Genomic DNA, 22,656 nt, shown 5'->3' on the forward strand with positions numbered 1-22,656 from the left:
CCATTTCTGAATTGTGGAATCACAAGTAGTTCTCACTGCATATGTGTACTTATATGTGCATATGTGTATGCTTTGTTGTGTTTTCCAAAAGCTCTATGACACATATAAATTAAATTTGTCATTATAAAAAGTTACAAAGATTTTTGAGCAAGTACTAAAAATGAAATTATACTTTATAGAGACAATAGCAAGAAATTAACATCCTCTTTGGTAAAAATCAACTTCTGACCCCATATCTCCTTTTTAAAACAATTTCACTATTATTCTGTCAATAGAAGTGCTACAATTAATAGAATATGTTGGTTAACATCTTAAGGCAAGTTCAGAAACATGAAATCTGTCAGCACCATTCAGCATAAATGAATAAAAGGAAAAATTCAAATACACAGTGAAGTCAAATAGGAACCACTTCTGGGATGGAAACGATAGAAAAAAACGAAATTTGAGCAGAACCTGATTATTACAGACATGCTGCTTTCTGGATGCAGAAGCAGTTTGTGGTGGGGAGGGAAGGTACAAGGTTTCCTCTGGGAAGTAAGGAAGCTAAAAGTAGCCTGGTAGTCCCAGGGGACTTAAGGCAGCTTTATTACTTAAAGCTAGGGCCAAGTCAGGGTTCTTCAATTTCTAATCTGTGGCTGACAAAATGAGCAATCAAATTCTATTGACTGAGGTTTTGGCTTTAATCAGAGACTGTGGGTACAGGAAGGTGTGGGAGGGGAACCACTCCTCTATACCAAAAAATATGTCAAGCCACCCTTTGGCTTCAGGACCACATCTGACAATCTCCCCAATATCAACAGCAAAACCCGGGGAAGGGGACAGACAGAAGGAGGGTAGGAAATGGGTGGGAGGGAAGACACTGAAACACAAAAACCTCCCACTCAAAGGAAAGTTGCAAAACAATGTTCTGACACATGAAGAAGTCTAATATTAAAAAGCATGCCACAAAATAAATAACTAGAATGAAACTTTTAGAAGCAATTCATTTAGTACAATTCATTTAGCTCCAAGAATAATTATCTGAAGGATGTTAAATTGTAAAAAGGAAGGTAAAAGTGCTATCACAAGGAAAGGAAATAAAATGATGATGTACAGGCATGAAACAAAATATTATCAAGTAGGAAAGAAAAAACAAATTCAAAATCTTAGAAATAAAAAATTATATCACTGCAATGAAAGGAACCAATAGGATATAGTCTAGACGGAAAACAGTGAAACAGTGATATTGAAAGTCAGCACCAAGGAACTACCCAGAACTTAATACAAGCAGATCAAAATTTTAAAAGAGTGAAAAGAAAACAGCAGCTGAGAGACAGAGACGGAGGCCACAAACTTGCCTAATGGAGTTCCAAGGGAAGACAGAGAGAAGAGGGACTGGTAGAAAATCAACACATGAAGAGATCACTGCTAGGAATTTCTCAGAACTATAGATACCTATCTTTACACTGAAAATGTTCTGAATAGTTGTACTGATCAGGAAGGAGCAAAAGGAGCCTTGCAGCATGTTAGCAGTTCTCCAGATCTTGATCTAGGTGGCGGTAACAGGGATATATGTATATACATAAAGTACCTCACATCTTATGCTAGTTATACCTTGACAAAAAATAATAGGACAAAAAGAGCATTAAGACTATATAAACATAGGTCCACATTAGATACACTGTAGATAAACCATACATTATCAACAATAAAAACACAATTTCAAGTTATCAAAGAAAGAAAAACAGATTACCTCAATGGAATGACAGACTGAGAGCACACTTCTCAGCAGCTGCAATAGAGGTCAGGAGACAATGAAATAGTATCTTCAAAACGCTGAGAAAAATACCTGTCTAGAATTTTATATGCAGCCATATAAAAGAATGACATAAAATAATTCCTTAGACATATAGAGGTTAAGAAAATTTACCACTATTGGGGATCACTTAAGCGAGCTCTTTCTTACAAGATGCAGTTAAGCAAGAAGAAAAATAGACACACAGAAAACCCTTGGAACACAGGAGACAAGCTACCAGGGAAGTTGTTGAAGTGTGAACTATTAACTATTCAAATGGTAACATACGAGGGTTTTATAAAGTGAAATTCAAACTCTTAAAAAAAATCAGTAACATAGGGCTGGAGACATAGCTCAGCGGCATAGCACCTGCCTGGCAAGCACAAGGTCATGAGTTCAATTCTTGGTACCAAAAAAAAAAAAAAAAAAGTAACAGAGACAAGAGAATGTTTATGTGATAACTAACCATGTTAATGACTTTGTGATGAGGAAAAAATACTGAATAACTCTAGACCTTACTGACAAAATTTATGGATTTAAAAATAGAAATCCAAAAAAAAAAAGAAAGAAATACAACATACAGCACAGGAAAAATGAAAATAGTCATATAACAGAAAACAGGTACACAAAAAGAAAAACTACTGGAATATAAATAAAAATGAACCAAAACAACAAACAAATCCAAATGTATGAGTAATCACAATAAATATAAATGGATTAAAATCACCTATTAAAAGCAGTGATTATCAGAATGAATACAGAAAACCTTAGAAATTTTAGCTTACAAACTAAAACACAAATGAACAGAAATATGAGATATACCAATATACACCCTCAAACAGCCCTGCAAAATAGCTGGAATAACAATATTAACAGATGAACACAGTGAGAGAGCATGAAGGAAAATCTAAAACATTAAGTTAATAAATATGCTATGAAAGGCTTCCTAGAATTTAATGACCTCTCATCTGAGCCTGAAAAGATGAGAAGATAAATAAAAGGGCAATAATCCAGGCAGAAGGCAGCACATATACAGCTCTAGAAGCAAAGAGAAAGGACAGTCTGGGCAGCTGGCAAAGACCACATCAGAGAAGGGGTTGCTCAGCAGAGTAAATATAAGGAACCTCTCCCAACTCAGATATGAGTTTCATTCCAATCACAAGACACTTAGTAGTGACCCTGGCTAAATAAGTTAATATTAATGTCTCTGACCCTCAAGAAGATTTTGAATGTATAACTGTACAAGATGGTACCATGGAAATAAAAGTGTTAGGTTAACACTTCACATACACTTTGAGATAACACTTCATGTCTTTAGGTAAAACAACCATTAAGAATCAAGATGCAAAGCCAGGGATATGGCTCAGTGGCACAGCACCTGCCTGGCAAGCACAAGGTCCTGAGTTCAAATCCCAGTTTCCAGTACCAAAAAAACAAAATAAATATGTGTTCTAGCTTCCTATCCATGGTCTGTCATCTCAAACAGATCATTCAACAAGTATTAATGGATAAAGAATTGCAGTAAGCACTGAGTACAAAAGCAACAATAAGCAGTGGCTCTATCCACTGAGAGTCTATAGTCTGGTGAAAAAGACTGAGCAGGTAAGATACAGGCACATGCACAGCTTGAGGGGCACATGACTTCTTAACTGTCCAGTTGATGGTTGACTGGCTGCAGAAGAATGGAAGCCCTGGAGCATTCCTGTGCCATCTCCTCGCGGTCCGTGTCAGTGGCAGAGGTGGAGCGGGCCCGGAACGAGAGTGCGGGCCCCAGGAGGGGCCAGAGCAGAGGCCCGCCCGGGGGCCGCTCCCCAGCACCGATGCCAGCATCATGTCCTGTTCCTTTGTCCAGATGGGCAGCTGCCAGAGCTGAGGATAGAAGAGTACAGAGGCTTCCCTCGCCCTTTGTAAAGCTGAGGCATGAAGTATACAGTCTTGGTCAAAAGAGTTTATGTGATGCTTATTTTATTAACTAAATACATCCTATGGCTTTCACAAAATAATTGTATTGGACCAAAAGTTAAGAGTAATCTTTATTTCACAGATACAGGTGGTGGTAGTCATGGAGGAGGGCTGATAACAGACTGTAAAGCCAAGTAAATCAGATCTACATGAAAGTTAAAGGAGAAAAATCTACTGCTATGTCAAATCACCAAGATATCCACGATTAGAGATAAAATTCAATGGTTTGCTCAACATTTACAGCTGCCTCTATGTGAACAACATGGTATGGGACAGACACTATAGCAGAAATCATAAGTAAGACTGACCTGCTTCAAGAGGATCCTAATCAGATGGAATAAAAGTACACACTAGTAATGCCAATCCCACTCAATTATGGGGGATCCCTAGTCAGTGTCTGCCAACCCTTACAGCTTACTTAAACGAGACCTAAGGCAACCTGGCTGCCTCCCCTACATCCCTCTAGCCTCTTATTCTACCTGTCTGGTGGCTACTGCACAGAAAGTTCCATTGAATAATATAATAATCTATAATTCCATAAGCCAGTGTTAGCATTCTGTTCTAATACAAATATTAGCAATAGCTATCAAAAAGCGTAAAGATAAAAATAATTTAACAAAAGGAATGAACTGCTGGTACACACCACAACATGGATGAACCCCAACCATGCCAAATGAAAGAAGCCAGTCACAAAGTCCAAATTTTATATTATTCTATTTTTATGAAATGTCCAGAAAAGACACAACTTTAGAGACAGAATGCAGATGTCCAGGGCATCTTCCAATTATGGGAAGAGGAAATAAATGCAATCAGGAAGCAGACCTCTTTTGAGGATGACAGAAATGTTCTAAAACGACTGTGGTAATGGCTGTACAATCTATACCTTTACTAAAACTTGCTGGATTGTGTACTTAAATAGCTGAATATTATGGTATATAAGCTATACTTCAAATAAAGATGTTAAAATAATAACTGAAATAGTATACTAAAAAACAGGGAAGTTGTTCATGTAATATATTTCATAAAAATTTTCCACTTTAGCCCTACAAACATATTCCTTCAAATATCAGAAACCAAAAAGTCTCTTCTACAACAGCATCCAGATACTCCAGTAACTCTCCACTGACTCCCAGGGATATAGGAAAAAGCTTCCTTCCGAATGAATTTTATACAATATGACACATTTTGAAACTGTCCAAAACTTACCAAAAAACCACATAAAACATTCAAAATTCCCAATCATCTTAATAAGAAATGCTTACAAAGAATAGCAGTATCTGAGAAGTCATACCAAGCACAGCAGGGACCATCACTCACTATGTATCTAGTAGACATGGTAGCAGTTCCAGACCCGGGCCTAAATATTTCACACAACTGTTTCAGTGAGGTATTGTTCCACTGTGCTTTGCGGCAGGAAGTCTTAAACATCTCAAGAAAGAAAAGAGTACTTCTCCTGTGTACAGAACTTTCTTTTCCTTTTTTGTTCTTTTAACAGATTTGACTTTTCAATTGATGAAAAGGTAAACTATGCCCATTTTAAATAGAAAATATCTGAAGTACTTCTCTCCTCAATAAACAACCTGTAATAAAGATGTCAAATTGCCTTTCAAGAGATTTTGAAATTGTAGCTATTAGTCAATATTTTCAAGGTGTCTTCTTTACTAATTCTAAAATGCATATTTTTATTCAATCCTCAGCCTTAAATTAAGTATAACAATACTTATAAAACTACTGTTCTGAGACTCATTTGTTCAACCAAGATGGAAATAATTTAGATGCTATACTCTTGTTTCTGTAACCTAAAGGAAATGAAAGTGAGTTATGATGCAATTCTCAAGCTGGAGCTCTACCTTAAATTTCATCTACATCAACTTACTCCCAAGTAGTTATGGCAGAGCAGGAAAAAAAACCAAAAGGCAAGCCATGATTCCCAGGGCCAAGTTCTTTTCACTATACCCTTACCTTCTTATCTTAAAATACACACACATGCCAAGATAAGAATTATCTACAAATTCTACTTTGGCCATAACTTTCTTTGTGTAACTCAACTGACATGTTTTTGTTCCTACCTCTGAGTTGCTGTAGTAATGACACTTAATTTGAAAAGAATCACAAACTGTATTACACATACATGCACACATGCATTAATAAAAGCATTTCTTGGTTTTAAGACTGAATTCATATCCACATAATTCAATCATTACTTTGCCTTTACTTAAAAATAAACTAGATTCATAATTAGATACTCTATTCTTTTTATGATAAATTTCAATCTCATAATGGTTTTAAATAGTGACCATACATTAACAAAGACTGCAAGATTAATAAATATAGCTAATACAAAAAAAGGTTATGTGAAAGTATTACCATCAAAATATAAATTTGCTTTTAATACAAAATGAATGAATCAAGTTATCAGAAATGTCTGAAGCATCAGGCATATTTAGACAGAGCCAATCATAATCAATGTGTACAGTACATAAATGTTAATGAAAAGAAGCAAATTATACTGGAAAGAATACAATTAAACCACAGAAGTGATCAGTTATAAAAAGAAGTAAGTGAATCAATAAAGACAAGGATTAAGATTGTCCTCACTTAACAGTATTGGTAAACAAAATTTTCCCTTCAGTTGGCAGAAGAATACAGACATTTAAGAACAACCTTCAGGAAAATATGTTCCAAGGGCTTAAAATCTTGCCTGTCCTATATGAAAATAGCACATTATTATCAAAAGGAAAAAAGAGCACAATGATGAGACCAAATGTCGTCTGGCTCTTCATCATACTGTCCATATTCTAATGGGTGTGAATAACTTATTCAGATTTCCAGGGAGCCAGATGCCTGAGAGATAAATGTGGTCCAGAGACTATTCCTACCCATCTGCCTATAAATCTGCAAAGGGTGAAGAAATTTAGTCTTTTAAAAAAAGTCCCCAAAAGACTGTTCCAGGTCTGAATCATTATTTAATGACGCCAAAACCCTGTTGTACTTAATACAGAAACATCCAAAGCTGTATCTTTCCTTCAAGAAACCTAAAGATGGATTAAAATAGATTAATTATTCATAAGATGAAACTTCCTTAGATGCAAATAATTATTTTATTACTCACTATTTTATTGAAGCCTAGTCAATTGTTCGAAGTGATGCCTAATGAAGTACTGACTCATTTATGTGACTACATTCTAGGAAACTGCCGCTTTTTCTTCAAGTGTTAGCTCTTCTTCCTCCCTCTTTTTTCTCCTCATTTTGGATTACGAGATGATTCTTGTTTTCTCCTTCTTGTCTCAACTTCCCTTTCGTATCTTCCACTGCTTTTTCCCTCTGGGTTGCCTGCAAGCTAACTCCTTTACGGTATTCTTCAGTTCACAAATTCTTTGTTCAGTCACATCTAACCACACTTTCACTCAACCTTAAGTATTTTCTTTTCAGAGACAGTATTTTCCATTACTAGAAGTTCCACTTGTCCTTTCTCAAATCTGCCTAGACATCTGTATAGTGTCTGATTTTCTTATGGCATTTCCATGTATCTAGTGATTCCCCAATGGAAGTTCTGGTAGGTCTACTCCCACTGCTTGTTATGCCTACTGACATTTGCTCCTAAGAGACTGTTTCTGGGTGCACTATTAAGTTAGTTGGGGACTGTGACTCTTGTTTAAGTGAGACTTTATTTGAGAATCCTGTGTGACTTAGAATAGAGGCTATGCCTTTCTAGAAGAATGGTTTCTGCTGGGTAATGAAAAGAAGTTATGAAAGTATACATAACTGGGGGGATTATAACTCCAGGACCATTTAACATCTACCCGTAGAGTCTCAGAAAATGCAAATACTGTAAAATTGAACCCCAAAGCCTGATGAGGAAAAGCCCATGAGAGAAAATTTTTGAAAGATTAGGCACTATTATTCCACATAGAGCCAACGTTTTTAAAAATGTGTTTGTTATCATGCAGCACTGAATTTCACGCATATGCTTATGATTCAACTTTATCTTTGAGTCAGACTTCGCTCCTCAATGTCAACTCCTACAACCAACTGGACATCTTCCCTTGAGTGTCTATTTAATAAGCATCTCAAATTTCACAACAAAAGCTGAACCTAATTCTTTATTTCCCTTTATCCATCTCGACCCTTCCATCCCCTCTAACTAAACCTCTGCTCCCCACCTCCGCAGTTCCAGCCATCCAGCCTGGAGCCCGTGGTGCACATGGCTTCAGTTCCCACTCACAGATTGGAATGCTGCTCACATTTCGTGATACTCCTTTCCTACATTTAAGTGCAACTTAATTTAAAGCATTTCTTGTATAACAGTAATGACAAGAAGTCTTACCCTTCTGCTCCTGATGATCATAACGACTAGAAGGGTTTGTCAAATGCAAGCAGGCAAAAGAGACTACTTAAACTGAATATAGTTAGGTCTTGGTACCAGAGTACTCTCAGGGCCTGTTCCATTCAATGCAGCGCTATTAATGGGGTTGGGAAAGCATGAGTAAGGTACTTCCTATAAATCACCATGAGTGTGGCTGTATCTTGGCTCCAGGATAAGACCCTCACAGATTGAAAAGCTCAACGTTAGTATTCAGATTCTTCTTATGCCCTAGGCTCTCACTGCAGCTCAAACTATCTGCAGTTGCCAAAGTATCAGGAATCGAACTCACAACTTTGCCAGCAAGCACTGTGCTGCTGAGCTATATCCCTGGCCCCTGAGCTATATCCCTAGTCCCGTACTGTTTATAATACTTGGACTGTCCTTCTTTCTCACTCTTTTGAAAGGTCCATTTACTTTACAAGGATCAACTCAAATACTACCTCATTTGCATGGCTGCTCCCTTGGGCAGCTTGTACCACAGATGGATCTAACCATCTGTGGTACAAATAGATCTAACCACTCTTATGGGTCTTTTTACTAGAAAAATTAATTTTAAAAAACACTCAATGGGACAGTTATGCATGTACCACCAGTGGTTTAAGCTGTCCAGTTGTAAAACATATGAATTATGACCCCATCATGAATGTGTTAATAACATTAACATCCAAATATTCCTGTGATTATACAAAGCTAAGAAAAAGCCAGGCATGGCATGTAGCAGATGCCTGTAATCCTGGCACTCTGAGAGGCTGATGCAGGAGGATTCCACATTCCAGCCTAGCTTGGGCAACTTAATGACTTAGTAAGACCCCTTCTCAAAATAAAAAGGGCTAGGAGTACTGCTCAGAGGGAAGGTCCTAGACTCAATCTGGTAGCAGGGGAGGGGAAAAAAAGCTGAGTAAAGAGTTATTTCTTACTTCAAATTGTATCCCAAAGACAGAACGTAGAATTTTTTAAAATATTACAAAACTTTAAAATATACACAAAAGTCATGAGGAAAGGTAATGAAGCCACATGTATTCATGTACCTTTTACCTGACCTTAACTGTCAACTGATTTGTGAACTGTTGTTTCAGCTATATCCCTTCCAATCCTCTCATCCTCCACAAGGCTTATTTTAAAACTAACTGTGGATATCACTTTATACATCCTAGTATTTCAGCTTCTACCTATCATAGATAAGATAATTTAAAATAAATAAATAATAGATTATTAAACCCCTAAAATTATTAATTCCTTCAGTTTTCAAATGTCCTCATCTGTTTTATTTGCTTGAATCATAATCCAAATAAGGTCTACACATTAACACTTATCTCTTAAATATTTGATGCTATATGTTTGTCTCTCCTGCTCCCCTTCCCTTAAAATTTACTCACTGAAGTCATCACAGTCTGGGTCTTGCTGACAAACTCCTTCGGGTGCCACTGAACATGTTCTACTTTTGCCTATATTTCCTGGAAAATGGTAGTTAGGGCTACAGGCTGAGCATATTCAGTTCAATTTTCTGGCAAAACTACTTTATAGTAGTGAGGTTTACTGATAACAGAAAGCATTTAATATCTGGTTGTCTATTACTGTGATGTTAGCAATGATCATTGTTCACTAGCTACATAAAATCTTGAACAAAATTTATTATTTCATTAGAGATTACAAAAGGGTGATACAGTGACATTTGATAATTCTTCAATTTTTTAACAACTGGGATATGCCGATAATGAGCCACTTCTTCCCATAAATTACTTAATTCCCCTGAGCTATAGTCCACACAAAAAAGACAGGGAAAAAAATGCTTGAGTCTTTCCATTTATTACCAGTTTTCAAAATGAGCTTATTTCCTAGCAGCCTCCAAAGCTGACCAATTATTATTAGTTTTTCTTTCATATTACTGTTAACTTAAGACTCAACTATACTTAATGTATATTTCAAACACTAGTTATTATTGTAGTTGGTCCTGAAGCAGTTCTATTTTTAGCTCCTGAGTCCTGTAAGAGGCCTTTGGAAGTTTCTGCTACCTTCCTTTCTTTCTAAACTCACAAGGTATTCCAGGCTCATATGTGTATTCCCTGCCCAAGATCTGGAAGTAGCCATTCTTCAAGAAGCCTTCATTCACTTTAGTGGGAACTGGTATTTTGAGACTACAGTACATGTATTGGGTATTCACTGCTAATTGGATTGGTCCTGGTTTTCGAACACTGCCGGGGATGCTGGGGATTTAGCTCAGCGGCAAAAGCGCCTGCCTGGCAAGCGCAAGGTCGTGAGTTTGGTTCCCGGTACCGGAGAAAAAACAAAAAAAAAAAAAAAAAAAAAAAAAAAAAAAAACGAACACTGCCGGGGAAAAGACATAAACTACTATCAAAGAGTCTTTCCTTAACCTTAGCTATCTTGTATCTGTTTCTCCTTTAAATCATGCCAACAGTCCACGTTCTCAATGGTATCTTTATCCCTCATTTGTTTTACCCCATAAAATACCAAGAAAAGACAGCTTAACATTACCAACATAATCACCACTATAAGATTACTCTAATAGCTCAGGCTTATTCCTATTTTTTTGTTGGACCTATTTTGTCCTTCAGTTACAACCTATTACAAATGTGTAGTTAAATTAACTAATATCTGAAAAAGGCCCTTTTGATATAGGACTAAGTGAAACAGATCCCTAGTAGTAGAGTTACTGGGCCAAAGGGTGACTATAAGTATAATTTTTTTCTATATATTACCATTCTTTTCCCTAAGGTTTATACTATTTTGCATTCCTTCTAGCAGCACTTCAGAGTGGCTGCTTCTCTGTTTCTCTCAGTAAGCATTGGTGGTTCGGTGGTAGAACTGTCACCTACTCTCTCACCCACAACAACGTAAGAGTTTGTTAAACTTTCTGTTTCTGTCAATATGATCAGTAAGAAATGATGTCTTACTGACAGTGTGGTACTTGTTTGTATAGTTCTAGTCTTATCATTATGAAAGTTAAGCATCCTTTTCTGAATATAAGATCCCTTTGTAATTTTGTTATGAAGTATCTGCTGATTTATCTTCCCAATTTTTCCACTGAGTTGACAGTCTTATTCTTATAAACTACAAATACTCTTTCAATTTGTCACTTTTTTACTTGACTTATCAGGTTTGCAGCTACCGAAAAGTTAATCTTTTCATTATCAAATTTATCAGTCTTCCTCTTATTGTATCTACATTTTGAGTTACAGAATATTTATTCCACTTCCAAGTTCAGTAGAATCCATCAATTTTTTTCTAGTATTTATAGTATATGGTTTTGTTTCTGGATTGTTAAGTATCTAATTCATGTGTAATTTATCCTTGGCACTACAGAAACAATAAATCTAGTATTATCTTCCTTCATTATACACTAAAAATCTAGGTGCCATCCAATTTCTCATTTTCGATGCAGTTCCATTGGTCTGTCTTTTTAAGCATCAATCTCAGTTTCAATTTTAGAGCCTTAATAATACGCTTCAGGGCCAGGGATATAGCTCAGCGGCACAGTGCTTGCCTGGCAAGTGCAAGGTCATGAGTTTGATTCCCAGTACCAAAAAAAAAAAAAAAATACGTTTCAACAACTAGAAGGCTACCAGGCTCCTCTACAGCTCTTTTAGGGGCATTTCTCATTATTCTTACTCCTTTGTTTTTTCCAATGAAATTTATAATCAATTTGCTTAGCGTCAGAAAAACACACACATGCATGTGCGTGCATGTGCAATTTTAATGGTTATAAACTAAGGGATTAACAATTGTATGTTGTTGAAAGTAAAAGCTAGAAATAAGGACTAATATTTGGAAGAAAAAACTCTTCAAATATTTTACCTGTGCTTGAGAAGAGATATAGGGCAAACCCAGAAAACTTCACTTCATTAACACAGGAGATTTTTATTTAAACAAATTTACATTAACTGTCAAAGAAATATAATTTATTTCACTTATATCATGCATTTTGTAATATAATGCATTAGAAGAAGTGAAAATGCTCAAACAGGAAAGCACAAAAAGCATCAGTAATGTACTTGCTCACCTTCCTTTTTCAGCCACTTCACAATGTTTCCTTCTTCCATTGTAGGAGACAGTGATGGCATTAGTATCTTAATAGGATCAACTGAAATTGAGAAAAAGAAAAAGTCAGCAACACAGATACACACACGCACACACACACACACACACACAGAGTATCTTATAAAGCATCAATATTAATACAACTAAGTGTCCAGTAAATGCTATAGAGAAGTAAAAATCTCCACTTTGTTTTTAACAAAATTCTTTTTGTGGAAATCTTTCAGCTTCTTTTTCAGGGTTCCCCAATCTTGTATGCATAGTTTCAAAGTAAGTGTTACAAGTTAAAAAAATAAGAAGAAAGCAAGCAAAAAAAACCTTGATTCAAATTTTATCTCCTCTTTTCCCTTTTGTCTCCGCAAAAAATTGAGATAAAATGACCAAAAGAAAAGATAAGTAAGAAAGAAAGGAGAACAAAACAGGGTTCTCATGACCTAGAGCAGAATAATCAAGATCAGACTTTAAGAAACTGTTTTTATTTTCTTGTATTATACTATGCAATATTCAAAAGTTTCTGTGAGGCAGTTTGAAGGGAAAAGTTTGCTTTGTCAAGTACAATCAAGCAAGAGGATATAAGAGGTTTCAATGATACCAGATTTTGCTCCTTATCACAATTTAACTGGGGATCCACAAAGGTAGTCTCACCTCAAATTTGAGATTTCTCAGTGAAACATTACTACATTTTCCTTAACCCAAAAGGAGACACTATGCATCTGTCCAGCTGGGCTTCCCAATTGTCATCCACAGTCTAGAACCAATTCAAACAGCACACAACTTTTAGATCACAATTTATATAAAGTTTATGCTTATAAATACCAGGAAAACAAATTGTTTCTTGAAGTCTTCTCAGAACCTATTCTCTCCACTCACTCAACTTTTTTATTTATTTTAAAGATAATAAAAGAAACAATAAAAATGATTCAGAATTTCAAAACAAGATGACAGGAAATTAACAGTGGTTATTACACTGCATATTGTTATCTTCAAAGTAGTTACTCAGACTACTAGATATGGCAATCTAAGATTGATCAAACCATATAAACAGTAACTGTTCCTTTCAATGAACTAACAAATTAGTAGTACAATTATTTTAGCTATCATATATATATATATATATATATATATACCTTCCTTCTTTTCTCCTTTCTCCCATCCCAGTTGTCTTTCCTTTTCAACAGTTTCTTTCCCTTTCACAATATTTATTGTACATTTTGGATCTTACTTACACTTTTACTTTCTTACACTAGGGAGACAATACGATGTTTACACATGCAAGTCTGATTTATTTCACTTATGAGTATGGTCTCTAGTTGCATCCATTTACCTATGAAAGCCTCAAATTTATCTTTCTTTATAGCTGAGTAATACTCCATTGTATAAAAATACCACCCCATCTTTTTTATCCATTCCTCAGTTCATGGGCATTTGGGTTGTTTCCAAGATTTAGCTATTACAAATTGTGATGCTAAAAACATGGGTGCACATAAATCTCTGGGGAACAATATTTTTAGTTCTTCTGGGAAGATACCTAGGAGGGGAATAGCTGCGTCAAATGGGACCTCCAATCCTAGTTTTTTGAGGAATCTCCACACTGATTTCCACAGTGATTGCACCAACCTACACTCCCACCAGCAGTGGAGAAGAGCTCCTTTTTCTCTACAGCTCCCGCAGCGTTTGCTATTGGTTGACTTCTTGATAACAGCCATTCTTTCTGGGGTGAGATGGAATCTCAGTGTTACATTTCTCGGATGCCCAATGATGTTGAACATTTTTTCATATATGTATTTGGCATTTGTATTTCTTCATCTGAGAAGTGTGTATTCATCTCAGATGCCCATTTTTGGATAGGGTCTTTGAATTTTGGCGGTCTAATTTTTTTTAAAGTCCTTTATATCTTCTACAAGCAAGACACTACAGTATAGCTAACATATTTAAAATGTGGAGAAAGAACAGGGTTTCTTTTTTGTCTGTTAACGTTTTAAGGTTAAGAGTATAAGAATTTAACACTAATGTTAAATGAAGTTGAAGATTGCCTGGGGGGCACTGAACCAATTTTACACTAATTTCAAATGGAGAACTCCTACAGCTTCATGTTAAAGGCACTTCTACTCCTTTCAAATATAGTGCATACATTTAGAAGCAAGCTCCTACCCACGTTCCACTTCTTCACTCTTCTCTAAAGGCCTGGGGAAAAGCATATGTATCTGCTTCAGCCCTGTTCTCAATTTCCTTCTCAGAACTTCCCATCTACAGGAAGCCTGCATTTTTCTCTCAGCTTCTATGAACTGGGCATCAGTAAACCTGTCTTTCAAAGGCAGATCCACACAGTCCACCTTTCTGTATTTCTTCCAGCATGGGCAACTGGGTGTGAGGCACCAATTCACTTATGTGTGCTTGCTTTGTATACACAAACTTCCCCTGAAACAGACAGCTCATAGCCCCAATACGAGGCTGTACTAGAGATCCCACGTATGGTTACATTGTAGGTTATATTCAACCTAACCAGCATTGAGACACCATCCAGCCAGCCATCTGATCGTCCATTTGATCTCCATCTGTCTGACTCAAGTGTTCCTTACAAATATGGAACATCAGTTAGTCATGGGTTATTTGCAGCCTATTTTCCCAAAAACTCAAAGCAAACCAGACATATTAACTCCATGTATGCATTTTAATATGTCTAATGAAATAACCTAATAAAACCTCTCCCTATCTTGGACATACAGAAAGAAACTATTTTTACTACTGGCAATGAATAATGCAAATGTAGAAGAGAACAGATAATCTTTAAGTACATTATACGTTAGAAACATGAAAGGAAAATTAGCTACAATGGGTCTCCCTTCTCCTAATTTACTATTAAAATATATTGCTACTGTAGAGAAAAGCACACAGGGCATCCAATCCCCATCCTCTGACTCCCAATCATCACTGCAACAATTTTATTTAATCGCCAAGCTACCTCTAGTTGAAAGGCATATTATAACTAGATGATAGCCTTTAAAATGTTTGCATTTTTTCTTAGTAAAGTAAGTTTTTGTGGGCTACAATAGGCACATTAAGTGAGACACTCTGGACAGGTACAAAGTAACACAATCTACTACATATAACCTCAAGGTATCCATGTCCATACTGGAAGACCAAATTTCTTCAATGAACTAGAATTAAGGAAATGGGCTTAGGGAAAACACACACACACACACACACACACACACACACACACACACACACACACACACATGCAAGCATATACAACTGTAAGGTCAGTGATGCAACTCCAAATTCAAACCATAATAATTCTATACTTGTAATTTTAATAATTAAAAAGGGCTCAAAGGTTAATATAGTAAACATTTTGAAATAATAAAATGATCTTTTAATCGTCTAGACTATGGTGTGTCCTATCACTGGGCTGGGAAACTTAAGTGACCTGCAAGACCTATTCTCAAAGAATAAATAAAAAGTGGCAAGAGGGATAGGGTATAGCTCAGTGCAAAGGCCCTGGGTTCAATTCCCAGTACCATCGCTTCTCGGCCTTTTGGCTAAGATCAAGTGCAATTCCCAGTACCCTTCCCCTCAAAAAGCCCGGCCAACTCAACCCTCAACACTTTTTTTTTTTAATTCATAGTAACAAGTGGCTTTTTTTTTTCTTAAAAGCAAAAGATCCTTATTTCAAAGGAAGTATCACAGTAAGAAGCCAGCCTCTCTTTGAAAAGTATAGCTTAAAGAAAATAGTTTCAATATGTTGCTTCTGTCAGAAAGTTCAAGTCTGGCATTATGAGACAGAATATTTCATAATCATATACATATAAAATGTATCTATCAAATAAGAGTTTCACTTCAAAGAAGCAAAACAAATGAACCACTATGACTCTACAGTATATTCAGATTCCAATTTATGACAAATACTAAATCACATCTCTCTTCAACATTTTTACTTTGGTTCAGCTGCCATGATACAATTCATATTTATTTTATGACTTTATCTCATATTATAATCTTTCACCTAAGAGACCCTCACATTTCCATTACTCCCTACATTAAGCACTGTATTATGAAACTTTGCATTTATTAAGCATTATTTTTCAAGTCACAACATCAGGCAGCTCGGGAATTTTCATATCTTAAAAAGAAAAAAACATAATCATTTCTCACATAGTCACCCTTCATGGATGAATTGAAATAGCTTCTCAGAATAATGATAATAAAGTATAAAAATCTGTAATAGATCACTATCCTTACTCTGAAATGAAGGTGACAAAAACCAAAGGGAGATATTTTTGACATCTCCATTACTCATACTATTGCTCAATTGATGATTCTGGCTTATTGTGGAGACAAAAATGGGCAACATATTATCCATCTACTCTAACCAATCTATCTTCAGTCCTTCATACTAGAAAAACAATTTCAAAACAGAAGTATTAACTTATTAATACCAGTACATATTTCATTCTAGTATATCCTCTTTGGATTGGAACATTATATATGTCTTTTCAAAATGCATTCTTCTGATGGGTAAGTAATTATATAATCATAACATCAGCTTTCAGTAACAGCACTGCACATAATCAATATCTGCTCTTTATAGTTGCTATGAACTCTTTTTTTTTTTTTTTTTGAGACAGGGTCTTGCTAGTTCAAGCTGGTCTTGAACTTACTAGGGTAGCCCAGGCTGGCCTCAAACTCATGGCTATCCTCCTGCCTCAGCCTCCCTCCCAAGTACTGTGTGCCACCTTGCCCAGCTCCAACTCTTTTAAGATTGTATGAGCTTTTCTAGAATCCTCAGAATGGAATTTTAACCTGCACTTGTATTATTTTTCATTAGAAATTAATTACAATCCCCCTTCTTCATTCTAATAAGCAGTAAATTACACTATTCTTTTCAAACCAAAGCCTTGAAATGTGCAGTCTTTCCTGCTAATATTAATGTCCCAACTACAGGTAAGAAAAGAACTAGAAGAATAAAGGAAATGTGATTTTTGCTCAATTGGTACAAAATACTTCAACTACTCTCAAAAGTATGCAAAATTTAGTGAAGAGTTTATTCTTCTGTAGTAATGTTCTGTTCCTTTTTATAAAGCTAACAGATTATACCTAATGTACTTGTAAAGTCTGCTGTTCTATAGCAGTTATAAAACATTAAAAATATTAAAGTCACTATCGCCTTACATATTTCCAACAGTTTATATTTAATCATATCAATTTTAAGTTAGAAATCTCACAAATCATTGGAATTATCATAATCTCTTAATTTCCTTTTGCCTCAACAGAATGACACAGTAAGTTACAACTGCTTAACTACACTGCTTTACCTGCCATATCAGGAGTCAGTCACTGAACTTTACAGTAGTTTCTCTAAGCAACTTCTATACTCCTTTGAATATGCTCTTCCAATTTTTCTAGAGTATAATTCTGACTCTAATTTCAAATATGGCACAGTAATCTAAATCCAATTCTAATTTCTGGTTCCCTAAAGTATCTCTTTTATTCTAAGAACAAAACGCTCACATTAATGATTTAAATTGATGATACATACATGAATTGAAAAGGTCTCCAAATTAAAAAAGAAATTAATATATGCAAGCTCTAAAAATACAAATGCAAGGCAAATTATTCTACAGTTATAATATGAAGCAGATCTAAGCTCCATTACTCTGACTAAATTAATTAAAGAAATTCAGCAGTTTACATATGGTACAGCTTAAGTTCATGCTCGCCAGTCCGTTTATAGAACTATAATCCAAGCACATAAAAACTGTGAAATGAAGGTAGACAAAATGAAGAAGTAAATTACCCATTACGTTCTTAGTGTGGCTCCCTGTCCTTAACGTTAATTTGCTTATCCTCTAATAGGGAGAACATTCACTTAATTACCTTTCATTCTGTTGCAAGAACTCACTATATAAACTAAATCTTTAAAACTGCTGTTCAAATAAAACAATTCTGCCATCTGCAGGCTGGATGAAATAAAGCAGAATAAGAGGCAGGTAATTTAAAAATCAGCACCAAGGCACACAATATTAAAACTGCATCTTTGAATAGGAAAGGGAAAGAAATTGCTCAAAGGAAGGAATGACTAGGATGAGGGAAAGAAGAAAACAGAAAGAAGGAAGGCAAAATATAAATATATATATGAATAGCTGCGATAACTGTATTGCTGATGTCTGATGGTGTATTGAACAGTTAATGCTTACCATTTTTTATGTACTGATTGATTCTGCATGCTTGTGTCTGGTGGTCTGAGCAACTGATTTGAAGGTAACAACATGCAATGGAATGACAATGGTGAACTCCTACCATCTTGTCTAGTGAAACTCTGTATTATCTCTACTGTTTTATCGAAGAATTATTTTCTTATTCTCTTTAATGGTTTGAGCAATCTTCCATTCTTACACCTGGTAATCTGAGCAATGTAACTGAGGATAGCGATATGTAATGTAACAACCACTGTTGATTAGTATTATTCTGTCTTGAGACCCTGTATCACTTTGAATGCTCTTGCTTTGATTTGTTTATGTTAGCGGTACTGGAATGCTGCTACTGTTCTATTTTTTTTGTTTGTTTCTCATTTACTACTCTCTTTAAAATCAAAAAAATAAATACAATTGCATCTTTGAATAAAGACACTAAGGATTTTTTTATCACTACGACTGCCTGTCATATAAATTTTCTTTGTTGGGGCTGGGGATTTAGCTCAGCGGCACAGCGCCTGCCTGGCAAGCGCGAGGTCATGAGTTCAATTCCCGGTACTAGAAAAAAACCAAAACCAAAACCAAAAAATAAATAAATCAATTTTCTTTGTTCAAAGTTATCTTGGTATAATACTAGTATAAACAGACTGAACATCTATGGCCGAAACACAAATGAAATACAACAGGTTGAGTGAAAGCAGCATTAACAGGTTTTGCTTGGTGCATCAAGGAACATATACAAGATAACCCTCAATCAGTGTATGTGGCATAACCCAACTCTGATATGGCCAACTTGGCACACACAAAGACTAAAAGACATACTCCAAACTGGCAGCAGTAGTTATTTCTAGTTAGTGCTATTACAGGTGCTTTTTATTTATTTCATATAAAATAATTTTCCACAAAAAGTTCATCCAGTTTCTCTTCCTCCCCAAAACTTAACCTAATGCTAGACTAAAAAGTGTGCTTTTTGTTTTGTTATTTTTAAAAAGCGACCAATAAGGAAACGGAGGAATAACGATACTCAACTTGGGAATGAGAACAGAAAACAGATGAGTAAATGAAGAAAGAGTACCCGCCCAGAAAGCTGAATCCTAAGCCAGGAAGGATTTGGGTGACACCAGAAAGCAGTCTGGTGCTTCCCTCCCTCCAGTGTTAAGTAACCACCTCATCCCTATTCAATCAAAAACTGGAGATTACTTTCTCTGGAAAGGGTAAGGGGACCTTTGGAAGGAGGTTCAACCTACATGGCCAGAGTATATAAAAACTGCAAGATTAAATTAACCAAAAACTTAGCTGATAGGACTGGTATTATAGAAAACTGTGTGAAAACACCCTTAGGTGGTGTGGGACATATCTGCAATAGTTAAACTAAACAAAATTTTTAAAAGCAGTAATTCCTGCAGAAAAGGCAAAAAGATAAGCAAAATGTGACAGTATATGACAATCCTCAGTTGTACATAATATTTGTTTAGTAAGAAAATAATGAGTATGAATTTAACAAAGAATTACAAAATGATTACACTCGCTAGGGAAAACACAGATGATGGCCAGACCATCAATAATGATACCTAAAATAAACATAAGGAGGTGAGCAAATGCCCCAAGAAAAGTCAGAGATAAAACTTGCTGCTTATAAAGAGCACTGGAGAAGTGGAGAGAGATAGGACAGAGACTCACTGTATCATTATAAGCCTTTTAGGCTTATTTTGCTATTTAAATTATAACCACATGTTACAGTGCTAAATGAGATATTTTATTATTTAATAAATATGCAAATGTTAATAAATTATTTAATTAATTTTTAAAAACTTAAAGAGAAGCACGATACCACAGTTATTCTGAGAACAGGAACTGGGGCCAAATTTCAAACTGCTTATGTTCAAATTACAAATCCACCCCTGCAAATTACTTCATCCTTCTGCGTCTGTTTCCTCTTGTGCAAAACGGTAATTGATACAGAAAAATAAAGTAACACTTGCAAAATCTTTACATTGGGGCCTGACAAAGAGTAAACCTCCAATAATGCTAACTATTGTTGACAGACACTGTAGAAATGGTTAAGAGGATGGAGTCCAAAGGCATTTAGATGTTGGCCAGATGTATCAACATGTCCCATAACATTGTAGGATATACAATTCCTCGCTGCAGTAATGAGAGCCACAGGTTTCCTTCACCTTCCTTGCCTAAGGGTGATGTTTCTTCTTATCCCCTCCTTTATCCAGCCTTGGTCTCAAGGCTGACGTGCACTAACTCTTCATCTCTATTCTAGCTGTAGTTCACATCTGAAAAGCAAATTCTTATTAAAATAAATGGCAAATGTTTTACCATTAGTGCTGTCTTACTATTCAAAACCAGAGCTGAACGCCACATTAGGAGTCTGACAAATGCCTAAATTAACAAGCCTTCAAATTTTAAGTACAAAATGAAGACTGGCATGAATGTGTTACCTACCTGTTCTCTTACTCATGGAGGCCAATGGATCTGAGACTGAAATAGCACCCAGAGACCGGATCTTTCTAAGTCTGGTGTTCAACCTCACAATGAGGGAGAAATGAAAGGGCTCACAGCTAGAGATCTGCACTTCTGGAAGACCACTTCATGGCACAACAGTGGAATGGAAGAACAGAAACATAGAAGACTTTTTTGTTCATCGCTTCATTATTTATTTTACAAGTATTTATTCAGAACCTACCAGGGAACCAGGTGAGGCATTCTTCTAGAGATCGAATATATAAAAAATGAACAAAACCAGGTAAAAATCCCCAGTCTCATCGACCTTTCATTCTAAAGTAGGGAGAAAAATGTCCAGTGGTGATGTAAACTAAGAAAAGAAAGGAAGGTGAGCTAAGCTGAATGGAGGAGCCCTCTGAAGAGGGCTCTAAAGAGAGGGAAGAGCAAGCACAAATGAATGAGAAGAATATACTTGTCTAGTCCAAAACCCACCATGCAGGCCAGTATGCAGGAGTGGAATGAGGGAAAGGGGCCTTGAGAGGAGTGGAGGTCAGAGAGGTAAAGGGTGTTCGTTCGCACCAGGCATGGTAAACCACAGCAAGGAATTCTAATTTTATTCTGAATATAATGGGAAACCCTTGGAGAGAGTTCCATAGGAAAGCAGAATGATCTGACTTGTAATTTAAAAGCAGCACTGTGAAAGCCGTGGTCACAAGAAATACCCTAATCCCATTCTAGTTAGTCTCCTTTCAATCTCTTGCCTCTGCTGCCTATTAGCTGACCGGAACTGGAGGCCAAATGCAAGTAGGGCTATTGATGTAGTTCAAACCATAGTTGAGGAAAGGGCAAAAGGGAGATTACCCCATACCCACTGACTCAGCTCCATCAGTCACGACGCTTTGTTTCCACCTCAGCTTGAGCACTTACACCAGCAAGCACTGGACTGTGTGCACATGTGGTAAGACCACATTTGGGCAAGATTGATGGTGAGGACATCTACTGGTACACTCCTGCAGTGATCAGATTAGCAATAGCGGCAGCTTGGACCCGTGTAGTTGCCAGTGGTAGGAATGTTGATGAGTGCTCAGATTATGGAAAGGTAAAGCTAACAGGAATCTCTCATAGACTGGATAAGGAATATAAAGTAAGAAGTAAAAGATGGCTCTATTTAGTAGTACAAGGAAAGAATGAAAAGCAAAATGAAGGCTGGGAATACAGCTCAGTGGTAGAGAACAGCTCCGAGTCAACACTCAGCACAGGGCACAGGTTAAGGGGTAGGAAGCAAATTTTAGAAGTCACCGCTCCAAAAAGAAAACCTTTCTTCCTTTAAAACATGCCTACGGAGTCTTATAAACTACACAGACTTGATTCCTCGGCTGTTCAAATGCAAGAAAACTCATTTAAAATCCTGTTTTCTTGTAGTCGCTAAAATACACACGTCCACTAATCATTCATTTATACGTGAAACTTGCATATTAAAATACACCTTCCTTGTTCTCAGATGCTATATATCCTTACAAAAACCACAACTATTTTCTGTAGGAAATGGACAAAATGTTTATGGAAACAACTTGGAGACTAGATACAATTTATGGATAAATTACAAAAGAATCTGAATCCCTTGGAATCACACACAAAATTGTGCATGTATACCCTTTCCTAAAGAAGTGATACAGCTTTTCATTAGTTCTTAAATAGATTTGTGCCCCTCTACAAACCAGTGTAGATTCCCAAGCAAACTGCCCTGAATGATACATTTACTGATCCAACATTTTCCCCAGAAATGTTTCATGTAAGAGAAGTATTTAAGCAGTTACAGAAATGCATAAAGCAGATCACTAGGTACAATACAT

The 22,656-nt window shown here is 36.2% G+C and overlaps 1 protein-coding gene across 1 annotated transcript in view; it reads right to left on the reverse strand.

Moving 5' to 3' along the window:
- Pdhx (pyruvate dehydrogenase complex, component X) overlaps positions 1-22,656 on the reverse strand; it is a 69,800-nt gene that overhangs the window by 40,239 nt on the left and 6,905 nt on the right. The window contains exon 2 of the mRNA XM_005384137.2: positions 12,121-12,201. Within this exon, the coding sequence (XP_005384194.1) occupies positions 12,121-12,201 (81 nt within the window). The remainder of the gene's footprint in view (positions 1-12,120; positions 12,202-22,656) is intronic.

Source organism: Chinchilla lanigera, unplaced genomic scaffold (genome assembly GCF_000276665.1).
Source record: "Chinchilla lanigera isolate Chin_1 unplaced genomic scaffold, ChiLan1.0 scaffold00021, whole genome shotgun sequence".
NCBI classification, from domain to species: Eukaryota; Metazoa; Chordata; class Mammalia; order Rodentia; family Chinchillidae; genus Chinchilla; species Chinchilla lanigera.